Source organism: Nerophis lumbriciformis, linkage group LG30 (assembly GCF_033978685.3).
Source record: "Nerophis lumbriciformis linkage group LG30, RoL_Nlum_v2.1, whole genome shotgun sequence".
NCBI lineage: Eukaryota > Metazoa > Chordata > Actinopteri > Syngnathiformes > Syngnathidae > Nerophis > Nerophis lumbriciformis.
This window is the reverse complement of record NC_084577.2, coordinates 9,577,896-9,604,286: the sequence shown is the minus strand read 5'-3', so window position 1 is coordinate 9,604,286 and position 26,391 is coordinate 9,577,896. Positions and strand designations below refer to the sequence as shown.

The 26,391-nt window shown below is 38.1% G+C and overlaps 1 protein-coding gene across 3 annotated transcripts in view; it reads left to right on the top strand.

Annotated features, from left to right (window-relative positions):
- The window catches only part of nf1a (neurofibromin 1a), a 210,755-nt gene that overhangs the window by 31,912 nt on the left and 152,452 nt on the right, over nucleotides 1–26,391 (top strand). For all 3 annotated transcript variants that reach the window (XM_061925507.1, XM_061925508.1, XM_061925506.1), the window contains exons 3-17: nucleotides 3,240–3,323; nucleotides 6,338–6,528; nucleotides 7,169–7,275; nucleotides 7,363–7,430; nucleotides 10,209–10,284; nucleotides 13,299–13,456; nucleotides 13,585–13,758; nucleotides 17,417–17,545; nucleotides 17,801–17,875; nucleotides 17,960–18,091; nucleotides 21,200–21,337; nucleotides 21,446–21,559; nucleotides 21,959–22,038; nucleotides 25,505–25,628; nucleotides 26,102–26,348. In XM_061925507.1, coding sequence (XP_061781491.1) covers nucleotides 3,240–3,323; nucleotides 6,338–6,528; nucleotides 7,169–7,275; nucleotides 7,363–7,430; nucleotides 10,209–10,284; nucleotides 13,299–13,456; nucleotides 13,585–13,758; nucleotides 17,417–17,545; nucleotides 17,801–17,875; nucleotides 17,960–18,091; nucleotides 21,200–21,337; nucleotides 21,446–21,559; nucleotides 21,959–22,038; nucleotides 25,505–25,628; nucleotides 26,102–26,348 — 1,897 coding nt within the window. The remainder of the gene's footprint in view (nucleotides 1–3,239; nucleotides 3,324–6,337; nucleotides 6,529–7,168; nucleotides 7,276–7,362; nucleotides 7,431–10,208; nucleotides 10,285–13,298; nucleotides 13,457–13,584; nucleotides 13,759–17,416; nucleotides 17,546–17,800; nucleotides 17,876–17,959; nucleotides 18,092–21,199; nucleotides 21,338–21,445; nucleotides 21,560–21,958; nucleotides 22,039–25,504; nucleotides 25,629–26,101; nucleotides 26,349–26,391) is intronic.

Sequence of the window (26,391 nt, the reverse complement as noted above, 5' to 3'; positions counted from 1 at the left end):
ACGGAGAAAGCCACTGCTGTCCAAAAAAAACATTGCTGCACGGTTAATTTTGCAAAAGAGCACTTGGCAAAATATACTGTGGACAGATGAAAACAAAATTGAGTTGTTTGGAAGGAACACACAATGCTTTATGCGGAGGAAAAAAGGCACAGCACACCAACAACAAACCCTCATCCCAACTGAGAAATATGGTGGAAGTGGCATCATGGTTTGGGCCTGCTTTGCTGCCTCAGGGCCTGGACGGATTGCTTTCATCAATAGAAAAATGAATGCCCAAGTTTAGTTTTAGACATTTTGCAGGAAAACTTAAGACCATCTGTCCGCCAACTGAAGTTCAACAGAGGATGGGTAATGCAACAGGACAACGACCCCAAGCATAGAAGTAAATCAACAAAAGAAAGGCTTCAGCAGAAAAAAATATGCCTTCTGGAGTGGCCCAGTCAGAGTCCTGACCACAATCCGATTGAGATGCTGTGGCATGACCTCTAGAGAGCGATTCAAACCAGACATCCTAAGAATATTGCTGCACTGAAACAGTTTTGTGAAGAGGAATGGTCCAAAATTCGTTGTGCAGGTCTGATCTGCAGCTACAGGAGACTATTGGTTGAGGTTATTGCTGCCAAAAAGGGTCAACCAGTTATTAAATCCAAGAGTTCACATAAAGTTTTCCACCCTGCACTGTGAATGTTTACCTGTTGTGTTCAATAAAAAGATGAAAACCTATATTATTGTGCAATATTAGTTTAAGCAGACTGTGTTAGTCTTAACAAAGGTCAGGTATCAATCACGGTTTTTCTAAGATGTTAATTAAAACGATAATACTAACTTTCTGGAGTTTTATCGCAGTTATCATTATTACCGTTTATTGTTACATCCCTAGTTATATTATCCTCTGGAATGGAGGAAAATCTAATCCCACATAAACCGAACAGGTAAAATCCTGGCAGAATACTTTAAAAATACTTTAAAAATACAACGTGGCTATTTAATTGTGCACATTGAACATACAAGCTGTGCTCTCCTAAACCAGAGTCAATGTTCTATACTCAGAGGCATACAAAATGGAGGTGTTTTTACTATGCGTTCAAAGACCGCTGAACAGAGTAAGATTCCACAACGCCCGCCAGAAATAATAGATAAAAATAGATTTTGTTACAAACTTTTCATTTAAATAAATATTTAAGTGTTACAGTACAAATTGATATTTAAAACAATAAAAACTTAGCCATTAAAACACATGAAAAATACTAAGACTAAAACCCTATCAGTGAAGCATAAGAAACACAAACTATGCCAAATAGTGGGTTTTCCAACAGTTTATTTTTTTGTTATTCTATTAAATAATTTGGTCAAAAGATTTCAGTGTGTGTATAAGTGCTTTATTTGTACATTCAACAATACCGCGATAATAATAACGATAACCACCATATGAAATGTTCATATTGTTACATCCCAAAGTCTTCTGCACCACATTTTTTTTATTAATCCCAGGTTTATTTGACCACTAACTCCTTCCACATTATGCAAGTTTATTCAGGACATATGGTAGTTCTAATCTCACATTCAATGAAATTCCACATTTTTGTGCACAAAAAGTCCCATTGAAATGAATGGAGAATTGTTCCCTATTCCTCATTTATCAAAGATTCAAATCTTATAAATCTTACAAATAAATCTTACAAATCTTAATATTCAGTTTATTCTGAACACCTAGTGCTTTCTTCACTTTGTGCTAGCATTTATTTGTTAAGTGTTAGCTAACTGTCAACCAACTGCCATTCTACTCATGTTAAATGCATACATGGCATGAAGTAAATTTACAATTGATTTTCCTTTGCACCTTAAGTATTAGGGTTGTCCCGCTACCAACATTTTGATACTGGTACCAAAACATATATCGATACTTTTGAAAATAAAGGGTACCACAAAAAAATTAATTATTGGCTTCACTTTAACAGAAAATCTTACGATACATTAAACATAGGTTTATTATTGCACTCAAAAAAAAAGAAAAAAATTAAAAGGCATCAAACACATTGGGGTTTTCTTAAAGAGCTCCAAGAACAATTTACAATTGTACATATTACACATAGCCTGCCATAATCTAGGATTAGGATAGAATAGAAAGCTTGATTGACATTGTATTAAATGCGTCATGATTTATGGTTGCTACACTTGGTCTTTGCTTTAAAGCAAATACAATAATTAGTAAACAATAAAAACAATACTAAGTAAAACACACATTGTTAAAGATAACACAAATTCTAGGAATTTGTTTAAGAATTCAGTCATTTCATTTGCAATAGTTTACGCTACATGGGCGGTTTTGACTGCGCTAATATTTGGTAACAAGCCAACCAGCTGTGTGCAGGTCTACAAACCTTTATGTACATAACAGGAGAGCTAGTTAATTTCATTACCTGTCGCTCTTTAAAATCTTTGTGCAGATCTTAGACTTTGACTTCCTTTTTATGTCATTCAAATTTGAATTGTACAGTACAGATAAGAAGGACGATTTCGTTGCATTAGCTCATGGTAGTGCAGGATAAAAAATCAATAAGGTGCAGATATAAATAAATAGATTACTGTACAGATAAATATATTGCACTTTTGCATATGCATCCACGTTTATCGTAGATCTGGATGTTTATTTAAATGTTTACCTAAGTGCCGCCGCCCAGGTACCCAGCAGGTACCGTTGCTGAGGAGAGGCCTGGCGGGCGGGAAGGGTCTACCGTGCATTACGGACAGCATCCCCCCACCACATTCGCCTTAGCGCACAGCTGACGTTCCAGCATCGTAGCTCCAGCGTCTGCCGTGGGTGAGAATAGGCTCCTTTTTATTAACCAGAGGTAACGCAAGCCGGTAAAAAGATTCAACAATACAGCCACTGCAGTGCTAACTACTAAAGCAAACAAATATAGTGAAACTCTCGCTGATGTCACACGTCGCTTGGCAACAGACACTGCCTTTTAAAGGTAAACACATGCACGCACACGCTGCTGTCATATGAAACTTCTCTCAACTGCATATGACATTTTAAGTTGTTATTTTTTTAAGTCCAACATTAATTACTTTCCCGGGTAATTAATTACATGTAGTAAAAAAATACTGTGAGTTAGGTGTTTCTTCCTGCTTTTCTGCGATTTGGTGGAGTTGTCTAAAATGTTGATTTTATACTGAAAAAAGTTTGAGATCCACTGCTCTAATTACTAACTGCTTTTGTCTCCATAACGTAGCGTATATTTGGGGAAGCATCTGAGAAAAACCTCTACCTCTCACAGCTCATCATCCTGGACACATTGGAGAAGTGCCTGGCTGGGGTGAGGTCTTCCTTTCTTCTTTTGTCTTTTATTTTGCCTGTTAGTTTATGGATATAATCCAATTTAATAATATACATATAGTATTTCTATATATGCTCTCAATCATCCACTAGGGTCCCTGCTGGCCATTAAAAAGTCTTAAATAGAGCTATATACAGTATACACACATATGTATATATATATTAGGGGTGTAACGGTACGTGTATTTGTATTGAACCGTTTCGGTATGGGGGTTTCGGTTCGGTTCGGAGGTGTACCGAACGAGTTTCCACACAAACATATTAAATAGCCGCCAAAGCTAAAGTCTTAACAAGCTGCAATACTTCTACTGCCCATGTCTTTGTCAGCACTCCGCAGCACCCAGCATTGTCCCACCCACACAACCATCTGATTGGTTACACACAAAGCGGTAACAGCCAATCAGCAGTGCGTATTCAGAGCGGTAACAGCCAATCAGCAGTGCGTATTCAGAGCGCATGGAGTCAGTGCTCGTCGTGATGAGCAGGTAAGCATAATGCAGCGGACTCTCCCCAAATTATAATAAACACCTCCCAGTCAACTACTAGTAACATCACTATGAGCCCGTTGACGTTCTAGAACTATAAACTGCAGCTCAGCTCGCTCGCAGTCCTGGTTTGAGGTGAAGGCTGATTCGCTTTTAGCGTAACGTTAGCTCATTTTGCGGCGTGTGCGTGTGTGTGTGTCTGTGTGTGTGTGTGTTACGGACAGCAAAGCCCTGTCTGTCTGTTATTTCACTTTACCTTTTTCTGTGTTGATTGAGCTGTGTTGAAGCAGCAAAAAAGGACATCATGTTAAATGAAGAGTTTCCTGAAGCTGTCTCTCATAGTCGATATAATAATGTAACTGCATCATTAAGCCTACATGAACTCCATGGTGTTCAGGGATGAATAGTCTCTCCTATTGCTATTGTACTATTTTTTCAGCTATAGTTACATTAATCATTAGTAATGGAGCAGCCTAGTTTTGAATGGTAGGGTCCCTGCTCTCACGTGTTGATAAAAATATAACATTTACATACCGTATTTTTCGGACTATAAGTCGCTCCGGAGTATCCGTCGCACCGGCTGAAAATGCATAATAAAGAAGGAAAGAAACACATATAAGTCGCATTTTTGGGGGAAATTTATTTGATAAAATCCAACACCAAGAATAGACATTTGAAAGGAAATTTAAAATAAATAAAGAATAGCGAACAACAGGCTGAATAAGTGTACGCCATATGACGCACAAATAACCAACTGAGAACGTGCCTGGTATGTTAATGCAACACATCATGGCAAGAGTCATTCAAATAACTATAACATATAGAACATGCTATACGTTTACCAAACAATCTGTCACTCCCGATCGCTAAATCCGATGACATCTTCCTCCCCGATGTTGCCTCTGGTATGCGCCGTTTCCTTTCTTTCTGCTGCTCGATCGCCGTTTTCTGCTGCATATTTCACTACGTCCGGCTTGTAATATGCAGTATATGATTTCCTTTTCGGTGCCATTTTAGTTCAGCCCTTCTCAGTTTTTATAAGTTACCGCCAATGTTGAAATAATCAATTTTAATAGCTACGGATGTAGCAGCAGTTAGCATCCCATGACCTACAATGCACTTCTGCCATGACGCACAATGCACTTCTGCCATGACCCGCCCCCGCCGAATTCTTATTGGTTGACGTGTGTGACGATTGCTGACGTGTGTGTGACGATTGCGGACATTTGCTTCGTCTCGTACGCGAATGAGATAAATAATATTATTTGATATTTTACGGTAATGTGTTAATAATTTCACACATAAGTCGCTCCGGAGTATATGTCGCACCCCCGGCCAAACTATGAAAAAAACTGTGATTTATAATCCGAAAAATACGGTAATAAAAATCAACTACAGGCTTCCCAAATGCTGTAATAAATAAGCATGATAAGTTGACTTGAAACTGTTTAATGTTGCACTTTTTATATGTAGAAGAAACGTTTTGTCATTTTATTTAATCTGAGCAACAACTTGAGGCAGTTTAATGTTGATTAACGTGGACCCCGACTTAAACAAGTTGAAAAACTTATTCAGGTGTTACCATTTAGTGGTCAATTGTATGGAATATGTACTGTACTGTACAATCTACTAATAAAAGTCTCAATCAATCAAAAAAAGCACTTTATATGTAGAAAGGTTTTGTTAAGAAACCATTCTGAGCCTTATCTTATTTAGTTTTTATTTTATATATGTTGACCACATTAACCCTGGCAATGGACCCTGTGTGTATATGTATGTTATGCCATTGTTTACAAATTTGGTAAATAAATAACCAAAACATTTTTATTTTGTTGTTTTCTTACTGTACCGAAAATGAACCAAACCGTGACCTCTAAACCGAGGTACGTACCGTACCGAAATGTTTGTGTACCGTTACACCCCTAATATATATATGTCTTTATACGTGTATTATTGTAGCAAAATTATTTTTATACGCGTATCTCAATCTGTGCATGTGTAATCCAATTCACGTGTCAGTAGGGATGGGAATTTAAAATATTTTTCCGGTTCTGATTCCACTTTCGATTCTGCTTAACGATTCGGTTGCTTCACGGTTCTCTAATTGATTCTTATTTGGAAAAAAAGAGGGGGAAAAAAGGTGAAAGAGGAAAAAAAAGGTGGGTTAGCCTAAATTTAGTTTAGTTTAGAGGTAACATGACCTTAACAAGCCTACGTGAGGTCACATGTGTAGCATAGACAAAAAAATATAACTTGGTTGAAAATAAATGACAAATAAATAAATATTCTTCTTCTTTAGAATTTAACAAGGTAAATTATGTGGAAATTACACAATGTAACATTTAGTACCTTGTGATATTAACTTATTACATGCAAAGTGAGATATGTCAAGCTTTTATTTGTTATAATTTTGATGATTAGGGTTTAGTTTATGAAAACTACACAATTCCTCAAAACTCCTTTCTTGTGAGTGCTTGAGTCACATCTGACATCTGTCTCTCTTTCATAGCAATCCAAGGACAGCCTGCGCCTGGATGAGACCATGCTGGTCAAACAGCTTTTGCCTGAGATCTGCCATTTTATCCACACTTACCGAGAAGGCCATCAGCATGTAACCGAACTCCGAACTTCTGCCTCAGCTGTTCTCTTCTCTCTTAGCTGCAACAACTTCAACGCTGTTTTCAGCCGCATTTCCACCAGGTACCGATGCACGATGCCGATGCCACCTACTCAGTGGCCTAGTGGTTAGAGTGTCCGTCCTGAGATCGGTAGGTTGGGAGTTCAAATCCCGGCCGAGTCATACCAAAGACTTTAAAAAAAAAATGGGACCCATTACCTCCCTGCTTGGCACTCAGCATCAAGGGTTGGAATTGGGGGTTAAATCACCAAAATGATTCCCGGGCGCAGCCACCGCTGCTGCCCACTGCTCCCCTCACCTCCCAGGGGGTGATCAAGGGTGATGGGTCAAATGCAGAGAATAATTTCGCCACACCTAGTGTGTGTGTGACAATCATTGGTACTTTAACTTTAACTTTTAACTTTAATTACTCTCACTCTCGTCAGACAATGCTCCATTTGAGGCAGTTCCTGAATCATCTTGACCCTTTACTGAATATTATCCTGTTTTTATGAAGGATAATACATAACACAGGATGGCCGGGTAGTTTTAAGGGGAGATAAGGTTGGTAGATAAATACTGCTAATCAGGGCTAAAGTCAGAAACAGGCTTCACTACGGTTTGTTATTACTGCTACTGGGTGTTCATGTAAAATTACACATTTTATCATCATATACAGAAAGCTGCAAAATGTTTCTTTTTTTTAAACTTATGTTTCCACAGGCTCCAGGAGCTGACAGTGTGCTTGGAGGACAATGTTGATGTTCATGATATCGAGCTGATGCAGTACATAAACGTGGACTCCTTCAAGCTGAAAAAGCTACTACAAGGTTATACTAAAGGGCATGAAAGATTTACGCGACTATGCTCCTGGTTGCATTATATTTGGTTAAATTTGCTTTATTTTTGTTTTTTAGAAACTGTTCTCAAATTTAAAGCGCTTAAAAAGCCTGCACAACTGGCAGTCATCAACAGTTTAGAGAAGGTAAGTATATTTTTTTACGGTAGGATATTGTTAATAAATTATTCAATAGTGGTGCTGAGCCGTTCTTTTGAAACTGTGACAAAAAGAAAACATACAAATTTTGTTAAAAATATGTATTTTTATTTTTACAGAATTTTGTGACTTGCAAGTAAAACAGAATAGTAATTAAAATAAAACAATAAAAACACAATTATTTGGGATGCTCCGATCGATGGCCCAATTTCCGAGAATAAGTATGTGATCGACCAATGCCGGTTAATGCCTTTCAATACTGATCACAAAAGCTGATCCCCTCTGGCTGACACTATTTATTTTCACCGCTGACTGTAAGGGCTACCAGTTAACTTTGAATCTCCAAACACAATGCGGTAAAAATGTTAATATTCCTTCACCGCGGCAAATAAACAGCATTTCTTACAAGTACTATTATCGGTGAAGGACGAGGCTAAACATTTTACTCAAGCAGCAAGCAGACAAAAATACATACAATACTAATCGCCAAACGAGCTTGAAACAGCATAAGAAATACTGTAAGTGCTTTGTAAACGATAAGATGTCGAGATGGAACTGTGACAGAAAGAGACCAGCTATGAACAGGAAATTAACAAGACAATTGTTGACAATTGCGTAAGCAGAGGGCGGATCAATCCATACTGTATATCAGTATGGTCGATACGCAGGTAAGTATCAGTGTATAGGCAATACTAGAGAGATTAGTTTTTTCACAAAAACATTATTTGTAGTTTTTCTTAATGTTTACAAATTCAGGTTAAACGTCTCTGGAGGACTTAAAGGGCAAAAAAACATAATTTAAAAGAGTAATAGATAATACATTTTCATTTTGTTTAGTTATTGTGTACTGTTGACTTTGTTTTGCTCAAACAATTGTATGTAACAGAAGAGAATAAGGAAATAGTTTGATATTGTGCTGATATTGTTGCACTGTCTGTACCACTCACCATAAATAAAGTATTTACAGCTAAATGGTAAATGTTTTTTTTTTTACTTGTATAGCACTTTTCTACCTTCAAGTTACTACTCAAAGTGCCTTGACACTATTTCCACATTCACCTACTGATGATGCAGCATGAGCTCAAGGATATTTCGACATGGTCACAGAGAGACTGAAAATCAAACCAGCAACCTTCAGGTTGGGAGAGAATCACTCTACCACCTGAGCCATGCTGCCCAGTTAATACATGTGATCACTATCAGTCGATCTCACTCTTGGACGGTCAGTATTGGAACTGGCAACATAAAGCCCTGATCAGAACACCCTTCAAAATTATAACTAAAATAATGAATTCAGCAATAGTACGTACAATTCACAACACATTGTTATAATTATCACAGCAAAACCAGCAGCAATACAGAGCACAGAAATTGTGAAAAGGATTCCAATATTTTAATTGCGCAATATGAATGCATGCTATTTAGGTGCATACATTCTGATACAATTTGAGCAGAAATTAATAATTGATTCACAATTTGCTAGTTAAGCCTACATGCAAGAGTTGTGTAATTAGAAAATTTGGTTACTTGCACAATATCTCCTTCAAGCACTTTTGAGGTGAGGAATATGCAAACTCAGTTAGTTCAATTAATTTCAGCTTAAACAGTTACTGCAAAACTTAAGTATAAAAAGGTTCATTAAGCGTAACACTCTCATGACAGTTAGCGGAAAAATTACCTAATTTTTGCCTAGTTTCAGTCATTAATTTAACAGCAAAACGAGACACCAATATCTTACTTAGTTTTTCAATGTGGCTACTACCATTTATGTCCGCACTGTTGTTATGTAATGTTAAGTTTTTCATTCCAAGTGTATTTGTTCTCACTTTTGAGAAAAATCTTAATTGCAATTTTGCTGCCAAAAATTGCAGTAGCCATTTGATTTGCGATTTTTAGATTTTAGTCATTAAATGCATACCGTATTTTTCGGAGTATAAGTCGCTCCGGAGTATAAGTCGCACCGGCCGAAAATGCATAATAAAGAAGGAAAAAAACATATATAAGTCGCACTGGAGTATAAGTCGCATTTTTTGGGGACATTTATTTGATAAAACTCAACACCAAGAATAGACATTTGAAAGGCAATTTAAAATAAATAAAGAATAGTGAACAAAAGGCTGAATAAGTGTACGTAATATATGACGCATAAGTAACCAACTGAGAACGTGCCTGGTATGTTAACGTAACATATTATGGTAAGAGTCATTCAAATAACTAACATATAGAACATGCTATACGTTTACCAAACAATCTGTCACTCCTAATCGCTAAATCCCATGAAATCTTATACATCTAGTCTCTTACGTGAATGAGCTAAATAATATTATTTGATATTTTACGGTAATGTGTTAATAATTTCACACATAAGTCGCTCCTGAGTATAAGTCGTTATTAGCACACTGACTGTGTGCGCTGTAGCCAATTCACATTTGCTTTTTCTTGCAACCACTTTTGATTGGCCAGCAGGCCAAGGATGCAAGGCTCGACAATTCTGTTTTAAAGACGGAGGAGGAAAACAAAAGAAAAACCTCAGCCTCTTGCGGTTAGATTGTTGCAGAAATTAAAACTTCAATGTTGATTCGATGTCAATTAATCGTGCAGCCCAACTAAAGAAAATGTCGGCCAAGATGAAGATGTTTGGGAACTAAAGTAGGAGACACAATTGTCATTCATTTCTGCACCGCTTGTTTATCTACAGAGATGTTCTTACTCTTGTTCTTATTCTTACTCTTCCTTGTTCATTGTTTCACTTGTTACTTATTGCAGGCATTTTGGAACTGGGTCGAGAATTATCCCGATGAATTCACCATGCTCTACCAACGTCCTCAAGCAGATATGGCAGGTAAAAACAACCGATAATTTATTTAATTATGGCAGTAATATAATTAAAACAATTTTCTAATTAGAAAGAATTATAGATAGATATAGATATTTACTGCGCTTCACTTTTTTGTTGTATAGCCTTATTCCAAACTGAAATATAATTTTTTCCTCAAAATTCTACTAAGTGATGGCACGGAAATATATATTTGTTATGCTTACAAATGTATTTATTAAACAACTTAAATCACATTAACCTAAGTAGTCACAGCCTTTGCCATGAAGCTGAAAATGTATTTCAGATTTCCACTGATCAGCCCTCAAATTTTTCTAGAGCTTAATTGGTGTCAACCTGTTGTAAATTCAGTTGATTAAACCTGATTTGGAAAGGCACACACCTGGTTGTCTATAGTGTTTCACAGTTGACAGTGCATGTCAGTGCACAAACCAAGCATTAGGTCAGAGGAATTATTTGTAAATCTCATAGACCGGATTGTCTAAAAGGAGTAATTATGCTGCTGGCACCTGTTTTTTTTATGTATTTGGGATCTCCATAACTCTCCAAAATTTAAGTGTGGCAGAGATATTTTAGTAAAACACTTTTGCCTCTTTCCAAACAAGTTTTGGATGATTGTGACATATTTTGCCTTCGTTACCTCAGCGGATTTTGCTATATACGGTAGAGGTATACCCGAAGAGGTTTACGTGAGTCTGCCATTTTTATTCAGTTATAGTCCAAAGTTGTAGTCTAAATAAGTTCCTTATTTTTCTCAACACTTGTTTTTGCACCCATTTTTCATGAGTTGAACTCAAAGATCTAAAACGTTTACTATATACACATAAGACCTATTCTTCTTAAACATTGTTCACAGACCTGTCAAAATTTAGTTAGTTAGCATTTCTTCTTTGCAAAGATAATCCATGCCACCTCACAGGCATATCAAGATGCTGATTAAACAGCATGATTATTGCACAGGTGTGCCTTAGGCTGCCCACAATAAAAGGCCACTCTGAAATGTTCAGTCTTATCATACAGTACAATGCCACAGATGTCGCAAGTTTTGAGGGAGCGTGCAGTTGGCATGCTTGACTGCAGGAATGTCCACCAGAGCTGTTGCCGGTGAATTGAATGTTAATTTCTCTACCATAAGCCGTCTCCAAAGGCGTTTCAGAGAATTTCGCTGTACATCCAACTGGCTTCACAACTGCACACCACGTGTAACCACACCAGCCCAGGACCGCCACATCCAGCAGGTGCACCTCATTGATCGTCAGAGACCAGCCACCCGGACAGTTGCTGCAACAGTTGGTTTACATAACCAAATAATTTCCGCACAAACTGTGAGAAACCGTCTCAGGGAAGGTCATATGCATGTTTTTTTAATCCTCATTGGGGTCTAGACCTGACTGCAGTTGGTCGTCGTAACTGGCTTGAGTGGGCAAATGCTCACATTTGATGGTGTCTGGCACCTTGGAGATGTGTTCTCTTCATGGATGAATCCCGGTTTTCACTTTTCAGGGCGGATGGCAGACAGCGTGTGTGGCGTCGTGTGGTAGAGCGGTTTGCTGATGTCAACGTTGTGAATCGAGTGGCCATGGTGGGGTTGTTATACCGTGACAAGATGCTGAGGCCCATTATTGTGCCATTCACTCGAGATCATTACCTCATTTGCAGCATGAAAATGCACAGCCCCATGTTGCAAGGATCTGTACACAATTCCTGGAAGCAGTTGTTGCATGGCCAGCATACTCACCGGACATGTCACCCATCTAGCATGTTTTGGATGCTGTGTATGTAGTAAAAGTTTTTGATTTTTGAGTTCAACTCATGAAAAATTGGAGCAAAAACAAAAGTGTTGTGTTTATATTTTTGTTCAGTATATATAAATCATAGTAAGACCCTTTTTAAGCACAAATCTGGGAAGGGTACAGAATAAAATGTTGCTGTTTTGACGGTCCCAATGAGTATAGTGGCTTCCATCATCTGTTGATGAAAGAAGATTGGAACTACTAACACTGAAATAGCTACAGTGTTTCTCTGTGGAGAGAGAATACATTTCCAGAAGGACAATCATCTCTGCAGCAACCCACCAATCAGGCCTGTATGGTAAAATGGCCAAATAGGAAGACTAGTCAGGATAGAGTGAAAAATGAATGCATGAATTTCATCCTAGATGAAAACCTGCTCCAGAGCGCTCTTGATCTTTAACAAACACAAAGGTTCATCCTTCACCAGGACAACAATCCTCAGCTCACAGCCTCGATATCAGAGAAGTTGACTCAGGACAACTCTGTGAAGGTCCTAAAGTTGTCAAGTTTAGACTTAAAGCTTGTGGCATCATATTCAAAAGACTTAAGGCTGCATTTTCTGCCACAGGCGTATCAACAAAGTATAGAGCAAAGGTTTTGAATATTTCTTATTTGGTAAATTTGCAATCCATTTGCAAACATTTAACCTGTTTTATTTAGTCTATATGGAGCATTGTGTGTTGTACCTTTGACGAAACTTTTAATTTTGGGATACTTCTCCAATGACAAAAAGTGAACCACTGTGAATGCTTTCCAGATACACTGTATATGCTAGAAACAGTGGGGCAGGCAAGTATTGAATCCCCTGCTGATTTTGTAAGTTTACCCCCTTAGAAAGGTATGACAAATTGTAATAGGCTGATGATCAATAAGTCAATAATTTAAACAATAAATTAAAATAAACGAGATATTTTTGCTGGCATTAGTAAATTGCCATGTCTGTGTTTGTTTTATTAATCTCTAGCTTTCTAACAGGGTGCAAGAGGTTTTACTCTATAGATCGCTCCTAGCCCCTGGTGGTGTTTGTTCAATTGCAGAATTAAATGAAGGGAATAGACCCTCTTTTCAGTCATCCACAATGTTTATTACTGTGAGTGGAGGCGGGACTGTCATTGTAGTTTTTTTTGTCCTATATTGCGTTTGTTTTATACTCCCTGATATACATAGAATAAGAATAAACTTGACAGGATTACGGCTGTCGTTTAGTGTGTTTGTTGTTCTTTGCAGAAGCTGCCGAGAAGCTGTTTGACCTGGTGGACAACTTTGCAGAGAGTGCCAAGAGGAAGGCTGCAGTGTGGCCGCTTCAGATCATTCTCCTCATCCTCTGCCCAGAGATCACACACACCATCTCCAAAGACAGCGTGGACGAAAGCAAGGCAAACAAGGTGACATTGGGAGTGATATTGGGTGAACACAGTGTTAGAGGGATCGCAGAGATGAAAAGTACACCCGAGTCTACAGTGTTACTAAAACGCTAATGGTTGCCTTCTTGTCTTTCCTGTTGTGTTCGCAGAAGTTGTTTTTGGACAGTTTACGTAAAGCTTTAGCCGGTCAAGGTGGTAGCAAGCAGCTGATGGAGAGTGCTGCTATTGCTTGTGTCAAACTGTGTAAAGCCTCCACTTACATTAACTGGGAGGATCACTCCACCATTTTTCTTCTGGTCCAATCTATTGTCATGGATCTCAAGGTATGAATATACTCCCATTTGTATATTCTTGGTCAGTGTGAATTCTGTTCATTCTGCTAGAAAACATACTGTGTTTTTTACACCAGAAATGGGAATTCTACCTTCTGCTCAGTGAAAAGTTAATACAACTGATAATGGTTTTGTTCAGTGTTTCCCAAACTGTGATTATGTGTACCACTAAATCAGAGTCATGTATAAAGACATTATGGCCAACTAATCGAGAGGCTCCATGATTGCTACCGATGACATGTGTGGCTGTGCCTGGAAGCATGCATCGAGGTTGTTCTGAAGCTAGATTTTCTGAAAAATAAACCATAATAATACGTCTAAATATAGTTTTAAACATATTGCAACTCATAAACTTAAAACAGAATATGCTTTTATTTCGTAAAAATATAATTTTGCGGCCATATTTGATGCAATCCGCTGTAAAAATTGTATGTCAAGATGGCGGCGCCCTGACGGGCTGCGGCTTGCAGACGTTCATGGTAAGTCTAAGTCTAAGTCTAAATATTCATGCAGTGTTTTGTGACCAACAGGCTGTCTAATACGCTCCTGACGGCACAATAAACATAAAAAACTACACAGAACAACCAAAAACCTTTATTTTCCTCATTTCCTATTCTTAGACAAACAACTCCTTGTCCATGTGAATAGGGAAGGGCAATAAAGATTAATATTAATATTAATAAGCGATTAATATTGCAATATTTATTGCATGATATGTACATGATAATAGAACCATTTGAAAACGGATTTAAAAGGCTCCTAATTTGGCGGCTGACACATGTGGTAACATTGTCGATTTCGGTTGGATTATATATTTAAATGTTTGTTTATTCATTTTATATGGAAAAGATAATACAGGTAGTGAGAAACAGACACTCCACCCACCCAAAAAGTACAAAACAATATACAAATAAAATACAACCCCCACCACACAAAAAAACAGACTCCTTTTCATCCCCTGCCGGCCCTACATTTTCTAACCACAGATCAGTCACAGTGGATGGCAATGCACAGCCTTCCTCTTCACCTCAAGCAGATAGAAAATTGGACGAACTGACTAGAAATAAAAACATACAACATACACAGAAGTGTCACTGTCAATGAATCAAAACAAAAAAAAAACAGAATTGAGGTGTAGTAAAAAGGTTTATTGTCAACAGTGAGTGTCACACTTGTCCTCTAGTGTTTTTAATTTAGTTATGTAACTAATCATACAGCCCCAGGTGAAGTACATTTTTTTGCGTGTACCCCTCAGAATATATTTAATTTTCTCTAGATCTAAGGAAAACATGAGGTCCTGAAGCCACAGGGAGGCATTGGGGGAAAACTGTAATTTCCACTCCAACAAAATCCTTCTATGAGCTTGTAAAGATACAAAGGCGATACTAAAAGTGTGCGTAATTTTCGGAAAGTTTGGTAATATTTAAAAAGGCGTCAACTTCAAATTTAGTGGATCTGCAAGACGTTTCAAAATATTAGTCCAGTCGGCTTTCAGACAGAGACTGGACCAGAACATGTGTGTCATGTTCGCGGGAGTCAAGTGACATCGATTACATGTGTCTGCAATATTACATTTTGGAAAGTTAAGCGTTAGTAAAGTAGGTGCGATGGACAACCTTGAGCTGTATCAGATTACGTTTCTGGCAAGATGCGCATTTATATTTATTAATGCAGATTTCCAGTCACTGTCATCCAAAACTCTGCCAAATTCTGCTTCACAGTCTTTTCTAACTTTGTAAAGAGACTTTAAGGTGGGAGATTACAATGTAAATTTGAGAAATTATGCCTTCCTGATTTGTGGGATTTTCTAAAAGTAAGTCTATTACTGATTAAGGTGGACTACTGGCTAAATAACTGCTATTTGATTTGACAAAGTTACTGACTTGAAAGTAACAGAAGAAGTGAGTTCGGGAGATTATACTTTCCACATAGGTCACTGAAGCGAGAGAAGACCTTGTTAATATTAAGGTCCCTTAGTCTGACGAGGCCTGAGCTCTGCCATCGAGAAAAAGCTTGATATGTGCTTGGAGGGAGAAAGAGATATTGAGAACAGGGCTGTAGTTAGACAATCCTCAGAGTGCAAAACTGTATTTAAATTGAGACCAGATTCTAAAAGTGGAGATAGCAAAATTGAAATGATAAAGCATTTAATAATCAATATAGTGATATATTACATGTGTGAGGAAGTTTATATTGTCTTTACCATCAGTACAAACTACAAGGAGGATGCTACATCATGTTTTTTACGTCCGTGGATGGTCGCGCCTGGCTCCATCTACACAAATGGAACCAACACACATAAGTTAACTTCATGATCTGTCGTAAAATAAGGACTAAAAACATAAGATAATGTTGCACCTTTCTTATTACACAGAGCAAAAAGTATTGCTTGTCAAAGTTGTCCCATTAGGTGGAGGTTCGACAGCGTTCGTATCCAAAACAGCTGACTGTCATTAGCGCTGGAGTGTCGCAAAGCCCATTTTGATGTGTTTTTTTTTAATAATGTTGAGTGAAAATAGAAGCATGTTTACGTCCGAACATACAGTAAGTTCTCTTACATTCTTTAAAGCCAGCAAGGCAGTGTTCTGGAGCTTTGGAAATGACAGCGCACAACAGTGACATCATCACAATTTTCATATGTTAAGCGGAGAGTTTTGAAACTTTACACTTTGATTAGCGTTTGCAAACATCTGCGTTTTAATGACAAAAGTATGCGTTTGCGTTTGGACAAGAGGCCTAAACGCAGAGACAAATATGCGTTTATTAAGTATCTGTGTTCGTGTGGACATGGCCTTATTTGCTGAGTTTGTAAACTATAACACAAAATATTTTTGATAATAAACACAAAAATATAGATTTAATCACTGTTGTATCTGCTATATACTGATACTACACTGGTATCATTAATGTTGATATTTGTATCGATCCGCCCACCTACAGTATATTTACATTCAAGAGCTCTAAGTTGCGCATAGGGGTTGGCTTATCTTCCTACTGTCTGCAATGTAAAATGTTTAGTTATTCCAGAAATGATACTTGTATGAAATGTAGATTTTTTTTGCTACCTTAGCTATGCTACTTAGAAGTGGCTTAGCATTGAATCCTTGAATTGCGAGGAACATTGCTTGAGTGCGTTGAGGACACATTTGTTTGTTTGTCGGTCGCTTTCAAATTTGCAGGACACAGCTAGAATGTGTAATCAACATTATCACTATATAAAATCTTTATTATCAACCAAATATATATCATTTATATTGTCTGTAGTGCAACTCTAATTGTGTGTTTTTGTAACAGCAGAATTGTTGCTATGTCAAAATTAATAAAAAAAACAAAGGAAGAAGGGTGGGAGTAGCAGCAGGAAATGAACTGCCACTTCCCTTCAAAGCTTCAAAGGGGCCCCTGCATTTTTAATTTTGTATGTATGCAGCCATCGCAGATAATGATTGGGCACCCCTTTTTAAGATATTTGTGTAAATTACCTCTTGTACATCTGTAGTTAGCTACAACGAATCACCAATAATGTTAGTATAACTTTTTGTCATAATCAATTACAACACCTCCTAATGAACCTCTATCAGTGTAATTTCATAAGAATCAAGTATAATTCCTTGGATTGCAAAGCATTGAATCTGACTCCTTGTCCCACAAGGCTTTGCTGTTCAACCCAGCTAAACCATTCTGGCGGGGGGCAGGTGGCCAGAATGCTGACGTTGAGCTTATGATGGACTGCTTTGTCTCCTGTTTCCGCATCAATCCCCACAACAACCAGCACTTTAAGGTAGACTGTAATAGTCTAGTGGTATCTTTAAAACACAAATGTCATCTCAGTTCAAGCAAATGCATGCATGTCGCACATGCTTTACCACACTTAAAAACACTTCACATTATCTTTGCTTTTCACATGTGTAGGAAAAGGCCTGTAGCAAAATTATGCCGCCTCTTTAAGCTATATTTGAATTTGTTTGTCATTATTTCTCAATTATAACACAACTATTGGCAGAATTCTGATCATCACTATTATTTTAATTTTAAGGTCTGTTTAGCCTCCTCTTCGCCCTCTACCTTCCACTTTGTCCTGGTCAACTCATTGCACAGAATAATCACCAATGTAAGTCTCCCGAGAGTAATGTTGATATATTTGGCCTCTTGCATTACACAAGTTTGCTTCACTGTTTTTTTTCCCCTCTTTCAGTCTCATCTTGACTGGTGGCCCAAGATCGATGCTGTGTACTGCCACTCTGGAGAGCTCCGTTTTATGTTCTCGGACACACTGAACCGGGTCATCCAAGGCATTGGTACCCATGCTCCTCTACGCATGACGCCAGTGAGTGTACAATTATTAGAGAAAATACAGCAATTACTATTGTATTGTATTTTCTCTAACACAAGCAGTGTTCCCTTTAGATTTACAGCTTTTGGGGGGATTCAGGGAGGTTGTTTGACTATCGCTAATGTACATGAAAGCACACATTGCGCTCTTCCACAGCCACAGTTTCCAAATAGAAGCCTCAGAAAGGCTCAACATGAATCCACAGTCAAAATAAAGACTTATTATTTTTAAACATTTGTTTATTGGGTTTTCAGCCACACAATTGACAGGAACAGTCAAACACATCAAATGCTTTTCTTTTTTTTCCTGCCCCCTACAAGTAACAAAACCACCCAAACATAATAATAAAACCACAGACGGCTGCATTCCACAATGGCCCCAGAGCGATACAACAACCAACAAGCATACAAAAAGCTCATAAACAACCCGCATTGCAATTGTTTCAATCGGGGTTAATTTGGAGATCAGTCTCTCTTGCATATTTCAGAAAAGCATCCCAAAGTTCTTGAAACTTTGCAGAACAACCATTCAATGTCAGCCTAATCTTCTCCCAAAAATAAAGAACATCTTTAATCCAGCGGGTGTGGCAAGTAGGCGCTGTTGCCTTCCAATTTAACACAATGAGTTTCTTAGCCAACAAACTAGTGAATGCTACAATATTCTTTTTGGATTTGTTGAGGGTAGATGACTGAAGTGCTACCCCAGGTAGTCCACTTAGAGGATTGTGTTCAATCCTTTTGCCAGTGACCACAGACAAATTGTTAAAATTTGTTGTCCAATAGCTGTTCAGGGATGGACAGAGCCAAAACGTATTGATTCAATTAGCTGGAGCCTGTTAACATCGATCACAAAACACAGGTATGCCATCACATATCTTCGCTAATCGGACTTTGGTACAATAAGTGCAATGTATTAGCACAATAAAGACTTTTAAAATACATAAAAATACTAAGCGTGATCGCTCACCCTCACGTGTTACAAATCAAATAAGAAATATTTATTGTGACCTTGTCATGAGTCAGACATAACATATTCTCATGTAAATAATATTATGGTTGTTTGTTTTTTAATAGAACAAATATGCATCAACTGTTTCGGAAAAAAAGATGTCATAAGAAATTACAATGGTACCTCAACTTATGAGCTCGTATCTCAGAGCAATTATATTTAAAATCAGCGCCGCCCAATGAAATTAATAGAAATAAATGTTATAATAAATGATAAATGGGTTGTACTTGTATAGCGCTTTTCTACCTTCAAGGTACTCAAAGCGCTTTGACACTACTTCCACATTTACCCATTCACACACACATTCACACACTGATGGAGGGAGCTGCCATGCAAGGCGCTAACCAGCACCCATGCTTGCCCCCTCAAAGCAACAGCATTTTACTCTGTAACATGCCTTTTAAAAAGAAAACAAAACTTTTAGATATGTATTATTGTTTGAAAAACAATACTGTAGCATGTACTACAAACAACTACAGTAGTTTTATGAAGTAATGTAATAATACTGTACAGCATTTACTTTGGATAGTGGACTTCTGAAGGTTGTCCTACGGGCTGCTTCTCATTTGTGTTACAAAAATAATTGTTATTGTCGTTTGTTGCACATGGACCTCCTTGAGTGACGGGCCACAGATCACAGCGGCAATATCTATGTCTGTATTCCAAGGGTAATGCTTAATCGGCCAGTTTGTAGAGCCACAAAATAGAACAAGAGTGAAACTTGTTGGGCACACCCAACGGCAGAATCTCTAAATTATTTAAAAAAAATGTTGGTCGTTTGGACATTTTTGGGCTGTGTGGCACAGAGAATGACTCCTGCATTGTGGTATGTAGACTGACTGTGCTGCGCGGCGGCTCCATGGTAGGAATTAATAGTTTGTTTCTCTGGTTCAGTTTGTGTCGTCCATTTGTTCTCCGCGCTCTACTTCGCACTTGTTTATACCGTGTGAATGACTATATAAAAAGATGGGATTTAACATAAAATCTTAATTAGGCATCATACCCTGCAGTATGAATGTTGCTTAAATACTCTGGGGCACTCGTAAATTGAGGTACTACTGTACAATAAAATTATTGTGACCTATTTTTGTAATGTTAGGAGAAAGGTTGACATATATCGCTTAAATTTTAGTTTTTCTTGTTTAAAAAGGTTTGAGCTCCAAAGGAAGGAGATCACAGTATTTTTGAAATGCATAGCTTTCCAAGATTTGTTTGACCATTTTGCCATAGCTTTTCATTACCATTTTGTTAAAGCCCAACTAAATTCTCCAGACGTACTACCTCCCGCTAAACTTCTATTTAGAGGGTGATCAAACCTGATGTTTAAATAAACAAGCAGAAAGATTATCTAATCAATTAATTCATTCAGAAACAGTTACCATGTACATAGTTTTCCCCCCCACATACTGCTTTTCTATTATGATGATGGAGTGATCAGAATCCTGATACCTTTTGTTTTTATCTAAAACAGTTTGTCCAAGTACATTGGAAACACAAAAAAATGTATTAAACCGTATTAAAATTGAGAATAACGTTTTACTTTTACCATTGTGGTTGTCTTAAACACTGAAAGGGGAGTTGCAAGGTAGTCTCAATATCTGTTGAGTTATCAATGACCATTTCATGGGAGCAGATCCTTTCACATGTTTAAAAATGCCATCTATATCCTTAATGATGGTCACAGCGCTTGAGCAGCTTGGACTGGGCACACAGCAAGTGTTGATCTGTGTATTTCCATTTTCTAAACATTTTACGATATCTTAATTTAATTTTAGCTTTCACTTTTCTTTTCTTTGACGGTCTGCCATCAGAAGACTCTCCGTCACGCTTGTGAGACATATTGGATGGAAAAAGGGTAATGCACAAGAGCAAAGAGATGTCGTCAGTCCTCAATGTAGTGACTCAAACCTGCGCATTCTTGCTTGACTTATTCTAGCACCTACGTAGTGATACGCAGTGCGCACATAAGTTATTTTTTTCTTTTGAGGACCACCTGTATTAAGTTCCTTTAAGTCAAGGTTTAATATGTCATGCCATCAATCAGTTAATATTTTATGATGCATTATCATAGTCTTATTTTGTTGTCTTTCACAGAGTCTGACTTTTAAAGGGAAGATGACAACCAGCCTTAAGTTCAAAGAGAAAACCACAGACCTGGACACTAGAAGTTACAAGTGCCTCCTCCTAGCTTTGGTCAAACTCATCCATGCTGACCCCAAACTCATGTTACATGTGAGCATTCGTGTCACATTGATTGTGCTGATAACCTCTGTTGTAGTCATGTTTTATCAAATAGTCTTTTTAGTATCACTTGACTTATTTGTATGGTTTGTTCTGTAGAACCCAGTAAAACAAGCTCCAGAGATGCAGAGCACCACAGCTGAACTCATCATTGGCTTGGTGCAACTTGTGCCTCTGACCAACACCACACAGCTCTCACAAGAAGCTATGGAGGTTTGAGGCTAAATTCATTTTTACTGCACATTTAATTAATTTAACACATGTATCTCTTTAATTATCAGTCATGCAAAGGGTCCACTGCCGTTTTTTGCATTAAAAGTCAACTGCAGAGCACAGACCACGTATTTCATGTTTTGCTAGCTTTTCATTCAATTTATCTTGAGAAAACATTGGCGAATGCCACCAAACGGGCAATACCTATTTCAGTTAGAATCAGATGGCATTAGTCCACAGGTGTGAATTCTCATTTAAAACATTTTGAATCCTAAAACTTGTTTAATAAAAATAATAATCTTTGCCTACTATTGCTAGATAAACAGAATACATTGGGGTTTGTGTGTGTCTGTTTGGATTTTTAATATTGTGCATGTCCCTGTACTTACCCTTCTGTAGGCTCTTTTGGTGCTACACCAGCCAGAGACCATTGAGCAGTGGAATCCAGATGCTCCTATAGAGACTTTCTGGGATATCAGGTACTCTCAAAAATCTGGAAAGTCACATGAAAGTTATGGGGAATGTGTATAAATGTGTGACATTGTTATTTTGTGGTACAAAATCTTATTGCTTGAATTTTACTGACGTCACGTCTGGCTCACGTCCCGCTCATTAAATATATGTGGTGGTCAAGCTAGCTCTGATCTCAATGGGTACTAGGCGCCATTTAGTTTTTCTTGAAGAAAAAACTCTATGCTTGCATTGTTTTCGGCTGTACGAATCGTTCAAATCGCAAAAAGGATAAACTTTTCTTCAGACTTCCTCGAGAGGTAATCAAAAAGGGCGAAAGAGTGCAAGATTTTACGAAACGACGACGAGAAAAGCATGCAGCTCACACTCCAATCCAAAGGAGCGGAGTTGAAGAATGCGTGAGTTTGCAGAGATCACTTTTTTAGATATACTTTTAACGATTATTATTTCCCATTTAAGTAATATCTTGATATAATTTGTATTAAACATGTTTGATACGAGTGTTTCGAAAAGCACCGACTCAGCGAGTCTAAAAGAAAGCAAATGTGAAAATGTTCATCTGTTTGTCGTGTAAAATGGCGTCTGGAGCACAATTCGACATGTCTGGGAAGGCGACAGATGTATAACCCTTGATATCACTTGACAAATGTTTTTTGTTTTTTTAAGTATAGTGATAGATTATTATTGCAAAGTTTGCATTTTTGCTCTCATTTTATTTTTGCATGAAGATTTAAGCCTCTTTTGTACTCCGATAGTTCGCGTGCTGCTTACTGTACAACAGCCATATTGGCTGGGTTGACCACCACTGGTTTCACTTCCGAGAAGAAGTCACGTGTCGGAATACAAGCAATTTGCATAATGTCGTAGATTATAATAACTTTGTTCAAAAGCTCCACCTTTTTGCCCTAAAAATATATGTTTTATTCTTTACACACATTAGAGATGGGAGGTATGGCCTAAAATCTATATTGAAATATATCTTGCAGCCTCCTGCGATAACGATATATATCACAATATATTATTCGGTATATAAATGAGAAAATATGGTAACAAAGGCTCGTGATTTGGCTGCTGACGTATGCAGTAACATATTGTGCTGTTTCTGGTTGTAACTTATTAATTGACTGTAAATAGCTGGTTACTTTCTGTTGTAACATGTTTCTATCTACACTTCTGTTAAATTTTTAAAATTATTTAAACAGTTTATTATCACCGAGACGTTACTGCTCGCTACAACATCATTTCATTTGACACGAACGGTATTTATAGAACAAAAGATTAGAGGCACATCATGTCTTTACGTCTTAAGGGTCCACAAATTAAGCATTAATCTGTGAAAGACAAAGTTGGATTTATTCGTGCATTGGTAGGTAACTGTGATCATGACGCTAATGAGAAAAATGATAAGTTTGTTTGCAGTTGATTTCCTGCTACAAATATTAGTTTCATCTACAATTCGTGTCTGCAGTTATTTTTATGGTGTGGAGTTCATATTGTTTCATTATTTAGCTATAAATGTCCTTGTTGTTCAGCAATGTTAATGCATACACAAAATAACTTGTTAGCATTGTTTCCCATTAAGAGCATTAATTCTAATTGTTTGGCCTAAAAATAAAACCTGATTATTTTTTTTACCAATAATTTGATTTACAATTTTTTATGGTCTCATATTACAAGTAGACATTTTGTTACACTGTGTGTATTTCAGTTAAGGAAAAGGAGGGAAAGTGGGGGATACGGAAGCTTCTGGGGGCAGGAGGCTTGCTGTAACAAGAGGAGAGCATTTTAGTTGTTTTGTTTTAATCATTCACAACAGAAAATTCCATTGATCAATAAAATCAGGTTTCCCAGGTTGAGCTTGTTCTATGACACAATAAAATAGAAATGCAGAGCTGCATAGTGATGAATTTGATTTGCACTGTAAATGGGTTCACAGGCTTGATACAAACACTGGGCCAGTGTTAAATAAAAATATAGACACTATGTTGTCAAAAGTATTCACCCAACCATCCAAATGATTAAGTTAATTTGTTCCAATCACTTCCTTGGCTGCAGGTCTATACAATCTACCACTTAAGCATCCAGACTATTTTTACTATTTGTAAAGGAAGACCTTCAGGAGCTTGGTAAATTCTGGTGTTATACTGTGATAGGATGCCACTTGTGCAACAGGTCCGGTTGTGAGATTTCCATCCATCCATTTTCTACCGCTTGTCCCTTACGGGGTCGCAGGGGGTGCTGGAGCCTATCCCAGCTGCACACGGGTGGAAGGCGGAGTACACCCTGGACAAGTCGCCACCTCATCGCCGGGTCAACACAGATAGACAGACAACATTCACACTCACATTCATTCACTAGGGCCAATTTAGTGTTGCCAATCAACCTATCCCCAGGTGCATGTCTTTGGAGGTGGGAGGAAGCCGGAGTGCCCGGAGGGAACCCACGCAGTCACAGGGAGAATATGCAAACTCCACACAGAAAGATCCCGTGCCGAGTTTCCTTCCTCACTTGTAAATATTCCACGGTCAATTGTCAGTGGTATGACGATAAAGCGGAAGCGATTGGGAAAGACAACAACTCTGGTGCATAGTGCACAAAGGTCAAAAACTTAACTGTTGCAAATCTCCAAACTTTCATGGGGCCTTCAGATTAGCTAAAAAAGTGCCCTAGAGAGCTTCATGGAATGGGTTTCCATGGCCAAGGAGCTGCATTCAAGCAATACATCACCAAGTGTAATGCCAAGCGTCAAATCCAGTGGTGTAAAGCATGCCCACCACTGGAATCTAGAGCAGTAAAGATGTTTTCTCTGGAATGATGAAACATTTGGCAATCTGATGGACTGGTCTGGGTTTGGCGATTGCCATGGGCGGTACTTGTCATGACTGCATTGTGCCAGGTATAAAGTTTAGTGGGTGTGGGATTATGGCGTGTTTTTTTTTTAGGAGTTTGGCTTCGCCCCTTTTTTCCAGTGAAGGGAATTCTGCATGATTTAGCATACCGAGAGATTTTTAACATTGTCATGCTCCAAACTTTGTCTGCGTGACCCGTTGTTGTCCCAGCATGACAGCCCACCAGGGCACAAAGTCCATAGAGACATGGATGAGCGAGTGGAAGAACTTGATTGGTCTTCACTGAGTCCTGACCTCAATCCAACCTTTAGGATAAGTAGAGTCAGTACTGCAAGCCAGGTCTTTGACCTGACAAAAGTGTTTTTGGAAGAATGGACAAAATTCCGTTAAACGCACTACAAAACCTTGTGAAACATCTTTCCCGAAAAAGTCAAAGCTGTTGTAGCTACAAAGGCTGGGCCAACATAATATCTCTTACAACCTTTGTTGTTTAAGAATGGGATGTCATTTAAGTCCATATGTGTGTAAAGGCAGGTGAACAAATACTTTTGGCAATATAGTGATTGTGATTTTATCTGCATGGTCAATAGGCACAGCATTTAAAACCAATTTCTTACTCTACAAGTTCACAGGTGCTGTTTCTCATCTGTCGCAAGCTGATCGGCCAGCAGATGGTCAACGGGACTGAAGTTCTCAAGTGGCTGAGAGAGATCCTAATTTGCAGAAATAAATTTCTACTTAAGAAGAAGGTACAAAACTGTTTAATACTCGGGTAACCAACACGTACACATACAGTATGTGCAGTGGATGACGATGGCTTCTCGGCAGTTAAGAACAGTGGGGAAAATAAGTATTTAATGCCTTTTTTGTGAGTGTACCACCAGACAAAGCTATAAACGGTGTATAATTTTTATTGTGACAGGTGCAGGACTAATTGGTGCTTCATGAACACATAATCGATCCGTGGGAATTTTTTTCCCTCAGTCAAATACAAAGTAATGTACAACTTGTTTTATTTTACATTCTGTTTCTCTGTTACACTAAAAAACAAATCATTAAATCCTGAGCCACTCATATCTTTGTAAAGGGGTAGTAATCTTACAAAATCTGCAAGTTATTTTTTTCCAATTAATGGTTATAACAAAAACTATTAAAAGAAATCGGCAAAGTAATTTAATATGGTGTCTGTTGAGTCTAATGCATGCCATTGGACCTTTTACAGGAGTGTGCCACCATGGGTGGAGGTATTCCCATCTGCAGGCAGGCACAAACCAAACTTGAAGTATGTCTTTACATGTTCCTGTGGAGTCCGGACACAGAGGCAGTGTTAGTTGCCATGTCATGTTTCCGCCACCTCTGTGAGGAGGCTGACATCCGCAGTGCTGCTGACGAGGTGTCCGTCCAAACCATCTTGCCCAACTATGCCACTTTCAGTGAACTTGCCTCCATCAGCAACATGATGGGAACAGGTCAGTCAAGCCAAATTGAGACTAAATAAGTTATGGTTCCTTT